General features: G+C 34.9%; 1 protein-coding gene across 7 annotated transcripts in view; it reads left to right on the top strand.

Annotated features, from left to right (window-relative positions):
* Positions 1-12824, top strand: part of COL19A1 (collagen type XIX alpha 1 chain) — a 186569-nt gene that overhangs the window by 123448 nt on the left and 50297 nt on the right. For all 7 annotated transcript variants that reach the window (XM_033512990.1, XM_033512991.1, XM_033512992.1 and 4 more), the window contains 6 exons: positions 4674-4727; positions 9542-9604; positions 10387-10431; positions 11374-11409; positions 12315-12350; positions 12460-12513. In XM_033512990.1, coding sequence (XP_033368881.1) covers positions 4674-4727; positions 9542-9604; positions 10387-10431; positions 11374-11409; positions 12315-12350; positions 12460-12513 — 288 coding nt within the window. The remainder of the gene's footprint in view (positions 1-4673; positions 4728-9541; positions 9605-10386; positions 10432-11373; positions 11410-12314; positions 12351-12459; positions 12514-12824) is intronic.

Genomic DNA, 12824 nt, shown 5'->3' with positions numbered 1-12824 from the left:
TTTTGAGTACTGTTCTGTTATTTCAGTGCAGGAGAGCCGAGATGTGTGTTCGCACCTGTCTCAATCCAGCGGGTAGTAGCAATTTGTGCTGAATACGGAATCCAAGTAGAGCAGCAGCTCCCTCTAGTGCTTTTTTGATCCTTTCTCTCTTCTAAAGCACCTGGATAGCGGTGAAAAGCTTCTGTTAAACACACTATTCGCTTTGCTCTCACAAGCATTCTGAAAATTGTGATTGTAAAATCAATATCTCTGTACCCTTCAAATGTATTTTATGTATTTCCCTACTTCCATTTTCTTCTAAAGTCTTCTGAGAGACTGCTCTCAAATGCTGCAACCCTGCTTAGCACAGCTTTTCACTGAAACTGAAATGCTGATTTTATGAAACAAAAAGAATTACTATGATAATAGGATGCTATGAGGTTGTAAGAACAGCATTTTGATCAGACTGCAGAACTGAGCTGATTGCTTTCTTCTGCCATTTCTGCTAACTAAAAGTCTGTAGGATTCAGCAATACAGACGGGGTCCCCAGCAGACCACAGCTTGTTTTGCATTATGTATAATGCATTGACTTTCTAGATTCCACACCTTTTTATTTTAAAAGCAAATCAAAAGATCACAGAATGAGTAAAACTGGAAGGGATCTCTGTGGGTCATCTGATACAACCCTCCTGCTCAAGCAGGGTCATCTGAAAGCACAGGATTGTGACCAGATTATTCTTGAGTCATCTTCCAACATTATTCTTCCAGCAAAGAAGATTCTACCACCTCTCTGGGCAGTCTGTTTTGCCATACTGTCACACACACTGTACGAAATCTATCTGACCTTGGTATCCTTGACCTAAGGATGTACAGGCCCAATTCTGCACTCTTCACTTAGGCAAAGCACTTTTATGGTCTTGGGTTGTAGAATTACTATCTGCTTCATTTTGTGTAGTGTTCTGTTAAGAGGAGATAATTTATTTTTCTGTTTCTTCTGCTTGGAGAATAGCTGTCTGGTGTCTGTCACTGTGGAGGTTGGGGGTTTATTTTTTATTTATTTATTTTTACCTTGAAATGAATCAGCAGGTATACCTATTTACATAGATGGGCTAGAGAACAGAAAAAAAGGAGTTTTACTCATTTCTCCATTGAGGGTTAATTTTATCTTTCCTGTTCTAATTTTCTCTGTCTCTACTGTAACTGTTATGACTGGAGGAATTCCATTTCTCAGTAGCTCCTATTTTAGTGATTTAGCTTGTTTTTAAAATCAACAGTGCTAAACCAGAATTGTGCTACAGACTTACACCAATATAACAAAAAAAATTTTAAAAAAATCTTTGAGGTGAGTCTGACTTTTGCCCAGTTGTTCTTTAGTGGAAGTGAAATGTTATCAGCACTGGTGGTTTGTAAAGGTAAGAGACATGAGGACTGCCTGTTCTGGCCAAACACAATCTTGTCTAAACTACCTGTGGCAGAGGTGGGAAAGAAAATTAGGGTGTGCTAAATCACAGGCTACTAAACTGCAATCACAATTTTTCATTCTTTTAAACTGATACATCCACAGCTAAGCTGTTGTTTTCAACCATTAGATGTAATTGATTAATTTCACAATTGCTATGGCTTTTGAAGGTCATCCTTCAGTTTATCGTTTACCTTTGCAAGAGGCTGAACTTCATCTTTTTTATCTTTTCAAGTATTTTTGCTTGGAAGATGAGCTTTTTGTCACTCCCTGAAGTTTAAAATTAAAATTGGGTTTCATTTTTGTCTGTGTTGCATGTGATGCAATAGAGGAGTTCACTTGAACTTCTTCATTTAATTACATATACTTTAGCTCTTGTGATTCAATACATATGTCAGTGCCCCCAGACTAGTTATCTTAAGTAGCCAGCACTTCACCTTGGAAATTTCATTTCCTCTGCCTCAGGAAATACTGTCATTCCTCTAGCAATATTTTGGAAGTGAGTGAATGTTATCGCTTAATTTCAATAAAGAAAAAATCAAATTAATGATAAGTGAAAATTGTAAGTAGTATTTCTGGTTTTCCTGGACTTTCAGCTGCTTCTTAGAAGAATATTGGAAATGCTTACAGTATAGTGTGGGAATGGCTGGCAAAGGTTGGTCATATTGCTTGTTTCTATGCATTAAGTTTTTTTATCCATATCAAAATGTAATTTATTTCTTGTGTCCTATTGTGGCAGACATCACGTTTTCATCATTCTTTCCATTTGCTCTTTGGGATAGTTATACAATATTGCACATCTGCCCTGGTGAGTTTCATGATGTTTTGCATTAAAATAAACAGAAAAACAGTGTCTTGTTTTAATTGGCAGGTCCCAAAGTGAAATACAAGGATAAATTAACTGTATTGAGTCACTTGCAGGCTGTGTTCTCTAAAATTGCCTATATTTGAGGTGCAACCAGTGCAATTTACTTGTTACCCATTTTATGCATGGTCTGTGAGATTGGGTAGACTTTTTCAACAGTTTCATCTTACAGAAATGCAGATGAACTATAAAAGTTAAGGGAGGAAAATACATTGTAAACCTGAGTAATTTCACAGTTTGGAGCTATTTCCCTTTAAGCACCTGCGTTTCTATTCCTGCCTTGTCTGTTGAAATAACATCTGAAACCTGTTTGCCATTTTGGGAAACAATCAGGACACGTTTTCAGTTATTTTCTTATTCATAGAATTCTACTCTCTGTGTGCTTCACTTCTCTCAATTACACAATTTGATATTAGAAAAAAAAGGAAACCCTGCTCAAGTGAGGTTCAAAGTGGCAGATGTTCAAAATTCCCATTCAAAAGCTAGAAACTGCTGGTACAATAATTCTTCAACTGTTGTTAATTTCATTGCTTCTCCTCTTTCAAACCCATGCTGCTGTTTTTTTCTTTTTTATCTGTAGATACTTCAGAGTATCTTGTGCAACTATATTAGTGTAGTGAAGCTGTGGAAGAAAAGAGACTATCATTTAGACAAAAAAGTCTTAAATAAAAATATTTTCTTCTATTGTACACTTATTTACTAGTTTTTATTATAGAAAAAATATATGGAAATATAAAATTATTTAAATTTTGGAAAATGGAAACACTAAACTGGTAGTGCAAAGGCTGTAGCATAGCCAAGAATTCAACCCAAATTCCTAAAGTTCTCCTTGACTCTCTTAGTCATGAGACATTCCAGGGATTCTTAAGGATATGTTTGTTTTTCAAAACTGTGCCAATGTACTTTTCATCCTGTCAAAAATTATTTATTTATGTACAAATAATATCTGAGGGTTTGGGGTTGATGGCAGATTCAGCATCAAGTTCTTCCTGGGTGGTGTGGCTGCAGCAGTGTCAGATGTGGAAAAACAGTAAAAGAAGTGTGGTACATGAGGTCAAATGCAGAGGGAGAGTAAGTTCTTATTATTGGCTCCTTGTAGGTTTTCAGAATTCTCCAGGAATTCTGGATTCAAGGATTCAACACAGCAGGTTTACATTGTTGACATTGAGACATAGACTGTTGTCTAGGCAGTGTCATCATACTTCAGTCCCAGTTCTGGATTGCCAGCTTTATTGCTGATATCAGAGTAAAAATTCTGCCATTAACTTCAGAAATCAGAGTGGATTGAGATCTTAGTGAAAACATCATGACTATATTGATCTTATTTTTAGCATAAATTTGAAGTGACAATTCACTTTGAAATAGCATGAATGTACTTTTGTCTCTTCCTGTGTAGGAAGAGAGGGAGTGAAACACCTGAGATGTTTCATGTGGCTTCCAAATTTTCCTAGTATCCACATTCAGAGAAAAGCTGCAGAGGGTAAATTGTAATTATAAAAAGCCACAGAGGAGAGTTGTTCTTGTGCCTTTGTCTGTGTTACATCCAGGTCAACCAGGCTAAGTGACTTACTTGAATATATTGTAATCGTATTGATACAGTCAAACATTTCTTAAAGCCACCATTAGTGGTTGTTGTTTATATTGCATTATGTGAGAGCTTCAACTCAGAGTAACTACACTAATTTGTAAATTTGAATGAGTCATAGTTCGTAAGTTCTTGACTGTATTTTCTGTGTTCTGATCCATCTACCAAAATTAAAAATCTCATTGAGGGCATGATTTTTTTGGCAGAATATGCCTAAAAATAGGGGGATTTAATGTCCAAAAATGTTTTTTTCCAAGCATATTTTTCAGTGTTTCTGTCCTAAATGTTCCTTTGATCAAGAAGTTCCTTTTTTGGTCTTGAATTTCTTGATGAAATATGTGTGTTTAAGTAAAAACTTGCAATGCTAGTAAAACTAGGAAGTTAATATTCTGGAGAATTCTGGTTTTTCTCAATTTCATTTCCTGTACTCCCAGGTTAAAAATCTATCTGTTTACTCACACCAGGAGCTGCTTCTGCATCAAAACTTGTACTTTGAGTTAGTGGAAAGAGTTTTAAAATGCTGGAGAACAAAAATGTTGTTCATATCAGAAGGGAAGTGTACTAAAATTGATATGGATTTCATTTCTGCCTTCTCTGACTGGCAAATTCACTTGAAAACAATTTGCAGTTTTAAAAACTGACTTTCTTCTTTCTCTGAGGCAGAAAAAAAAAAAGAAGTTAAAAAACAAAAATCTTTTCCATCCCCATTGCTCTTTAAATACAGATATGCAAACATAAAATTAGTTAAATTAAAATGACCTTCTGATATTTTTTTTCCATATAGGGTCCTTCCGGACTAAAAGGAATACTGGATTCATTGAACAAGCATTATAATGAGGTATGGAGATTTGATTTGGTGTCTCTGTGGCTTTATGACTAAGCAGTATTTAAGGTAGAAATGACTACAGTTTTGATCCCTGTGAACCACATTCCAAATTAATTCAAAAGGTAATTTCTTTCCTGTCCCCTTTCTGCATTCCCTTCCAAGTTTCAGTTCACACTCCAGTCACATACTTGCTGTGTCATCTATCTTGCTGCCATGTGTCTTGCCTCCCATCCATCTTCTACTTGCTTGTTTTTGACTGGCAAAACTCAAAAAGAAGATGTATGGACCACCTAGATGTTAGTGTGAAGCACCAGCTCCCCATTTCTAAACCTAATTGCTTTAAACGGTACTTGACATTTCTTTCTTGACCAAGTCTGTTATGATCCTAAGAGTAAAATAGAAAGACAAGGAGGCATAATCTTGAAAAGATCAGCCAGCAGTCCATGAGAATTGTCCTTAGGTTTGTATTATGGGCTAATAAAAATACTGTGTCAATTATAAAACCACCTGCAGCTAAAAGAACTTAAAAAAAAAAATTAAATTGCATAGGACTGTATTCAACTTCACAGAGCTTTTACATCCTTGCTGCAGGTATTTCAAGTCATTTAAGCTGTGGTACTGTCTGCCACTGTATGAGAATAGAGAAGTTTGCTTAATTGATTTGGGAGAATGTAACCTCTGTGGTCAGAAAACTATTTCATTCAAAGATTCATGATGCACTATTACAGCATTATTTCCCCAGTACAGTGGTTAATGTGTGTATCACAACTTACGTCACGCAGGTCAAGCCTGGAGGGAATTAATTTCTCTTAGTATTAGAATGCATGAACTATAAAGAGGACATGCATTCAGGGTATTTTTCATATATAACATTCCCAGATGAGTGCTAAAAGCTTTCCTTGAAGAGGCATTCTGGAATTAAATTCATGTCCAACATACCTTTCCATCTGCTTTTATCACCGAAGTGATTTCACTGATATTAATTCTGATATTTAACCCGTTCCAAATCAGTATATCACCTTAGAAGCATGTATTAGGAATTAAGCATAGAGAATTTTTATGCCTAGAGACTTAGTTTCTCTATTTGGTCTCCAGTTTCGTATATATATATATATATATATATATATATATATATATATGTTGAAGTTTTATATATTTTGGTTCTCATATATGGATGCTAACTAGGAAGCAGGCAGCACAGTGCCTGTGGAATAGCAGTCTCGCCTGAGAAAGTGGCCTGGGAAATCATAAGGAGGAATTAAAACAATCCTCAGAGATAGAAAACAGCCTTGCAGGTGTTGTTTGTCTCTTCCTTGTTTTCTTGCAAGAGAAGGTCAAGGGGTGGTGAACCTCACTGACCAATGATGGTGATGTGTTAGTTTACTAACCAGTAAGAGTTTTCCTTTCTGTACTTTCACCTATCGGTCTATAAAAAAGATCTGAGGTAATAAACCAGAGAGAAATTCTCCTGTTCGACTCCCAAGAGAGTCTGTGTCATTCTTCTCGTTGTTTCCAACAGTGTGACACTCATGTTTGGTTTCCTTACCAGTTTCTTTTTCCTGCCAAAGGGCTTTCACTGATGCCAGCACTCTTTCCTCTATTGATACCATATTTATTGTAACTCATTCCCCACCTCTGCCTTGTCAATCTCTTTTATCCTGATAGTCCTTTTAAGGTTAATTCTGGAAGAGAAAACACAAACAGTGGCAATCTCCAGGAAATTATGCACATCTGTGTCCAAAAATCAAGTTTCTTATAAGACTCTAAGTATTCTTAAGGTGGCTTATATTTTCTAATTAACGGTATTCTGGAAAAAAAATGTAGACCAGCTGGTATGTGTCTATAAATTAATTATCTTTTAAATCCTGGATAGCTTACCAACTTTCTTCTTCCTTCAGCTGTCTGGTTTGAAGATTTTAATGACTCTATCATAAGCAATTAACTGTTCAACAAGGAAATGCTGTTTGATTCCAGATGAAAGAGGAGTTGGTTTTCTGATTCAAATAGGAGTTCTATGCATGCAAACTTTAAATAAATATTCAGACCCTCCTAGAGTCAACTTACATGTCCAACAACAAACATACTAATTCCTATATATTTTATGATGGGAATGGGATATTCCCATTCAAGGACAAGACAAAAGGGTCTTCAAAGAAAAGAACAGCTTCTCTTCTTTGCCCTTTATTCACTTAGGCAGATGTATGTAGCAGTAATTTCTCTTTTTTCCATGCTGTTACATAGTATGACAGAAGCTGATTTTGTCCACAGCACCTTGGAGACATTGAGCAGTCTTTCACATTCCAGTATTGAAAATTTGCAGTTTGCCTCCGTTATTTTTATTGGTAAAATAAAGTCTGAGTGACACTTTGAGGGTTTTGAGGTTCTTTACAGCACAGGGAATAGTGGTGTCATTTTCCATTCTTTTATCCATTTTCTCAAGGATGTCACAAGGTCTTATTTGGTGTTTGTGTTTAAAGTTTGGTGTTTAAAGTGTTTAGGAATTGACAACATTTTAGTAGTTATAGGTATTTTCACACCAATTATCACCTGAGGTTATTAGTGTAGCTTGTTTGCACTGGTATTTCTAGGAACTATGAGAAACTGACACCAAGAAATGGGGCAGCTCTTAAGATCCATCAAAATTAAGTGTTTTTTCTGTTTCTCTAACTTCTCTGTTTCTTAACAGATTATTTCAATTTTTCTGATTGCTGTATGGTAATTTCTGATTTCTTTAATAAGTATTGGTAATTTCACAATGTATTTAAATAATTTATTGCAACCAGAGTTTTTCTGGGTCAGCATCAATCACTTTATCAGAATGATTTTTATGGAGGCTGGAGTGCAAGCATTTAAAAGCATAATTTACTTGATCCATGTATACAGTGAAAGAGCACTATAAATACAATTGCTGATTGCAGCAGCAAATTGTGCTGAACAGTAAACCAAGATCTGCAGTCTCTCTTTAATGAAGGTGAGAGGAACCTGCCGGGTTTAAGTAGCAGCATTGATCCTTAATGGGGTGGGAGACAGTGATGGAGCATCACTTCCCTCATTCTTCCTGTGTGCCTGTTTCACATGTGACTATTTCTATATTCCTGTCCTTTGCGTTTTCAGCATAAATCAGATTCTTTGCACGTGTTCAGAAAATGCATTTTGTTCTCTTTTTTTAGCCACAAAACTAATTCTGCCCTGTACTGTATGTTACATTTCTTCAGAGATGGATAAATAATGCTTCAAAATTTGCATTTATATACACTCCAGCCTCTGTGATCCATTACTTGGGCTTTCAAGGCCTCTGTCACCTTTCTTACTTACCAGTTTTCCATATGTAGATATAAGGTCATTTAGCTGAACTTGCTTCTAAGTATCTTTGGAAAGGGCATATAGATCAGTTTAATCAAAAATAAATGGTCTTCAACACATAAAATAAATCAAAACACAAAGAAATTGAAATTACAACACAATCTAGTCAGGAAATGTTTCAGAATCATTATAATTAGTAGTAATTTTAGACTATTATGAGATAATTCATTATTAACTTCCTAAGATTTTTTATTGCTTTGGTGTATTTTACTTACATTTGGTTTTAAAGAGAAAATTACCTATAAAAATGCAAAGAATATAAGGATAGTTATTTGGCCTAATAACGTTGTCCCTTTTTTTCATTTTTTTTGCTCCATATATGCAAAAAACCCCAAAAGTACAACTCAGTATAAATCATAATTTATAGTGTACTCATGGTAAGAGACACCTGGATTCTCAGTCCAGTGGTAGTCAACTACTTCTCATCAGTACTCAGGTATCTGGGTATCTCCCTCTTGCTCTGAAGCAGATTTTGATAATTAGGATCCTAACAGTGTTACAAACCCTTAACATCAAGGAGAAACAATCAGGGAATCAGGATTTCTAAAATAATTATTGGGTTTTTTTCAATTTCTATTCAGTTACCATTTTCTGAAAATATTAACATGGTGTAAATGGCACATTTATTCATTGTGATGTTTTCCCATGTTAGAGCTATGGATACTGGAACATGGCAAGGGAAGTTGGTTTACTTAGGATTCCTGCTCACCCCAGTGCCATGTGTTCTAGGGTTGGGATTTCCTCAGTCTTTACTGGATCTCATTTTTCAGAGTTATTGGGGTTGTGGATTTTTTCCATTGTCATTGCAAAAAAAAATCATGTTTCCCTTAGGAAGTCTGACTTTATGAAAAGGAAACCATTTGCTTTATATTTCATTTTGTCTTTAGCTTGTAGAGAAGAGTAAATAAATGCAGTGCAATAACAGCTGAGCAAGTATACAACCCAAACCTCTAGTCCTTGAGTCAGTCTTTAAGAAGCAATGTGAGGAGCCTGTTCCCTCTCCTTTGTCTTACAGCTGTAATAGACTTAAATTAGTTCTACTATTTTTTGCATTTCATGGTGCTCAAAAGTAAAAAGCTTGTTCTTTTTCATAGAAGTGAGGTTTTTTTTCTTTTCTTACATATTTGAGAAATATAACAATGAGCATAAAAAATATGTTCTTTGTGGTGAACTTTAAAAAATCATATATTTGCATGGCAATAGTCAACGTAAACATTTCCCTTTTATGCTTTTGTTCATTTTCTGCTAGTGTGGCAAAAGTGTGAATGCATGGTAAAGGATGTGTTCTGCAATACACTACCAGTTGTACTGCATTGGCTTTTATTATTATTCCTTTTCTAGTAGTAAATTAGGACTTCTGCATTTACAACTGGTAAATTGCAATAAATTGTTACTGTAAATAAATTGTTACTGGAAGCTATTAGTGATGTTTTCTGATCTTTTTTGGTGATATTTCTTTCCAGAGTGATACAAGACTACTGGGAGTACTTGGGACCCCTGGATTTAAAGGCCAGAAGGGAGACATTGTAAGCATTTGGGATGAATTCAAAGAAGTTTCAAAGTGCCTATCCAGCCTGTTCCTGCCACCCTTAACACAGTGCATTTTATTTGATTTATCCCAAAGGGCTTTGAAGGAATAGATTTTTGAAATGACTGGCACTTTGATCTGAGTAGTCCAATATCCAACTCATCATGCTATCCTGCAGTGGCAGCATGTGATCCTCTCTCCTCTAGTATAAATAGAAAGGAGAAATGCTGAAAGAATTATGTATGATTTCTATAATGCTATCTGAGAAGTAAAATGACCTGCTCTGCCAGTTATGTGGGAAAGATTCTGAAAGAATTGAAGTTCAGAAAATATTTTGGATAGTAAATAATGAATATTTAAAGCAGTTTGTCTGTAACAATGAGGTTTTCTATACCTATGTGTATAAAATTCACATAGACAGCCTCTAAAAATTACATGGAAATCAAATTCTGAATCCACACCATATGGCACTATATTGTTTATAGTTTATGTATAAAGAGCTCACTGATATTTTAACAATTGCATGCCTTTCAAACTTGTAAGAGATAAGACAAGTGCTCTGGATATATGACAGAATTTACATTTTATTGAGAAGCCTGCAGATCTACTGTAGAAAACAATCATTTAAATTCATTTGCATATGTTTAAGCTTGATTTCCATTGTAACAATAGTTAAGATTTTGTGGCCCACACAGAACAAAGTACAGTTAGAGAAGAGGAGGAGGTTATTCACAATTGGCAGAATATAATGATTTTAAATATAAATAATTTTGTTAAAAGGGTCAAAAAGGAGAATTGGGAATGACTGGTGCAAAAGGAGAAAAGGTGAGTTAATTCCTTACTTCTGTGCTTATGTGTTTACTAGAAGTTCACTCAATGTACTGATTATAAATTAAATCTTGTAAAATATACAGGAGATCAAGAAAAAATACTTTGGCATGGGAAAAGTTGTCAGTCTCTAAATATCCTTAGTATATTAATCAAGCTCCTCCTTGGAAGGGTATTTACATATGCAAATACATTTTCCTGTTCTACCAGCTCACAAGGTCCTTAGCTTTAAAAACATTCAGACTTTTACTTAATACCAGCTTAAAATTATTTTATATAAGTTTATGACTAGAGGTTGCCTCATGAATTAGGTGTCAGCCATACTTTTCCAAGTTATGAATGTAATCTTCAATATCTATATGAAAAAGCAAGAAGCTTTAAATTATTAAAATTTACAAATCAACATTCTAATTTAGTATGTTTTTGTTTAAGCATAAATTTTACAGTATGATTCAGGAGGTATTACTTGGGAACAGCCATGTATTTTGCTTTTCTAGGAATGTGTGCTGTACATAATTCTACTGATTAATAGGTTTTTTGCCATTTAGCTGTGAGGCTTCTTGGTTTCTTTGGTCATATCTATATAAATAGTTTTTGCGCAGGCAGAAATATTATTTTACTCCCTTGATATCATAGATTTATGATTTTTTGTGTTAGAAAGCACCTGAGCTTGAGAATTTTTTAGATTTGGATGCATGATCACTCTATTTAGTTCATGTTCCTGACCCTTCCTTGTGCTCCTGCTTGAAAAGATCATAGATATCATGGTCTTGGCATTAAATCACCATCATCCCTCAAGTAAACTTTTGTAGTCCATATATTTGTATTTTAGACAGGTTTAAAACAACCACATTTTCCAGGACTCTTCAGCAAAACCAGATATATGTGCTATTTACCATTTGAAATATATCTGTTAACCTCTTTTCTACTTTTCCTTAGGGAGAGCCTTCTGAAAAAGGGGACAAGGGAGACCCAGTATGTATAGCATGTTTTGAACTACTGTGAATAATGAACATTTGAGATTACTTTCATACCATATTCATTCTGCAATTCTTTTCTTTGTAGACATTCATTAGATGCAGGGATAATGTGGGATAGCATATGCATTGTCTCCTTCTTACATGTGCATCAAGGTCTCCCAAGTTATAAATAAAAAACAGAGGTGCCCTGTTTTTCAGCATTTCTCTTGCTGGTACTGTCCATTAAATGAGTTTAGAGCACATACTTTGTTTTATTTCCTGAAGGTTCTTTCTTTCAGCTTTTTCACAAAATTTTATGTGGCCTGAACTGTACTGTTCTGATGCCACCAGTGTGGCATTTAGCATCAGGCTGTTCTCATACAGCCATTTTATGTTTGCATTACTTTTTTCTTACTTTGAGTCAAATTTTCAGACCACTCAATCTGTAAGAGTCTCTTTACCTATGTTACGTATTTGTAATTAATTATTGTCCTCTCTCATGATTTTGACAACATCTAGTTATGTTTGTTTAATATAAAACTCAAGGTTGCTGAGATATTTGTGATTAACATATTATAATAATCAGAATAAGTCCTACTGTAATAATGAGTAGGTTTGGAGGTAAATACTGGGTACGAGAAGAGATGTAGTGGTGAAGAATAGGCTTTTGACTGGAAATGCTCTTAAGGAAATGTAGTGTTTTCACACATTTTTCCTTTAAAACACTGGGAAAACGTGCAAAAAAGTTAGGTTGCAAGAAGAATGCCTTTCAGAGTTTGCAAAAGGCATCAGAAATTATTTAGTATTTTCTCAATATTTAAGTTTGCAAAATGTATTACAATATTTTAAGGTAGCAAATTAAACTCTTAAGTGATCCTACTTAAATTTCTAACTTCTTATGGTTGGATTTATTGCTTTTAGGGAGAAACTGGAATGGAGGGATCGAAAGGAAATAAGGTATTTTTGGACATGTACATACCATATGTGTTGCCAGTATACATAGCTGATACTGGGAGACATAGCAGTAAACTTGGATTTTTTTTGTTTTCTCAAACAAAATCATTAGGGTGAAATGGGAGATCCTGGACCACCTGGTCTTATTGGAAATCCAGGATCAAAGGTAAGTGAAAGTTATTTCGTCCAACAACAATTGCATTCTATGCTGTTATACAAGAGGACTCTGAAGCTATCAACTCTTTAGCTGCTATTAATGGGCAAAGAATGCAAATAGTTGATATCAAAAGTTTGCACTTGGATCATGGCTATTTTGTATAAAATTTATGTTTTACATGAAGCTCTTGTTGCTCTCAGTGTCACTAAGAAAGGAATATTTAAGCAACACTCAGGTGTCACTTTGTCACTTGAGAATATGAGCATCCACTTTGCAGTTAGAAATCCACTGGTAACTAGGTCTACTCTCTTTATTCAATA

This window comes from Parus major, chromosome 3 (genome assembly GCF_001522545.3).
Source record: "Parus major isolate Abel chromosome 3, Parus_major1.1, whole genome shotgun sequence".
NCBI classification, from domain to species: Eukaryota; Metazoa; Chordata; class Aves; order Passeriformes; family Paridae; genus Parus; species Parus major.
The sequence above is the reverse complement of the archived record's forward strand: the minus strand, read 5'-3'. Positions and strand labels throughout refer to the sequence as shown.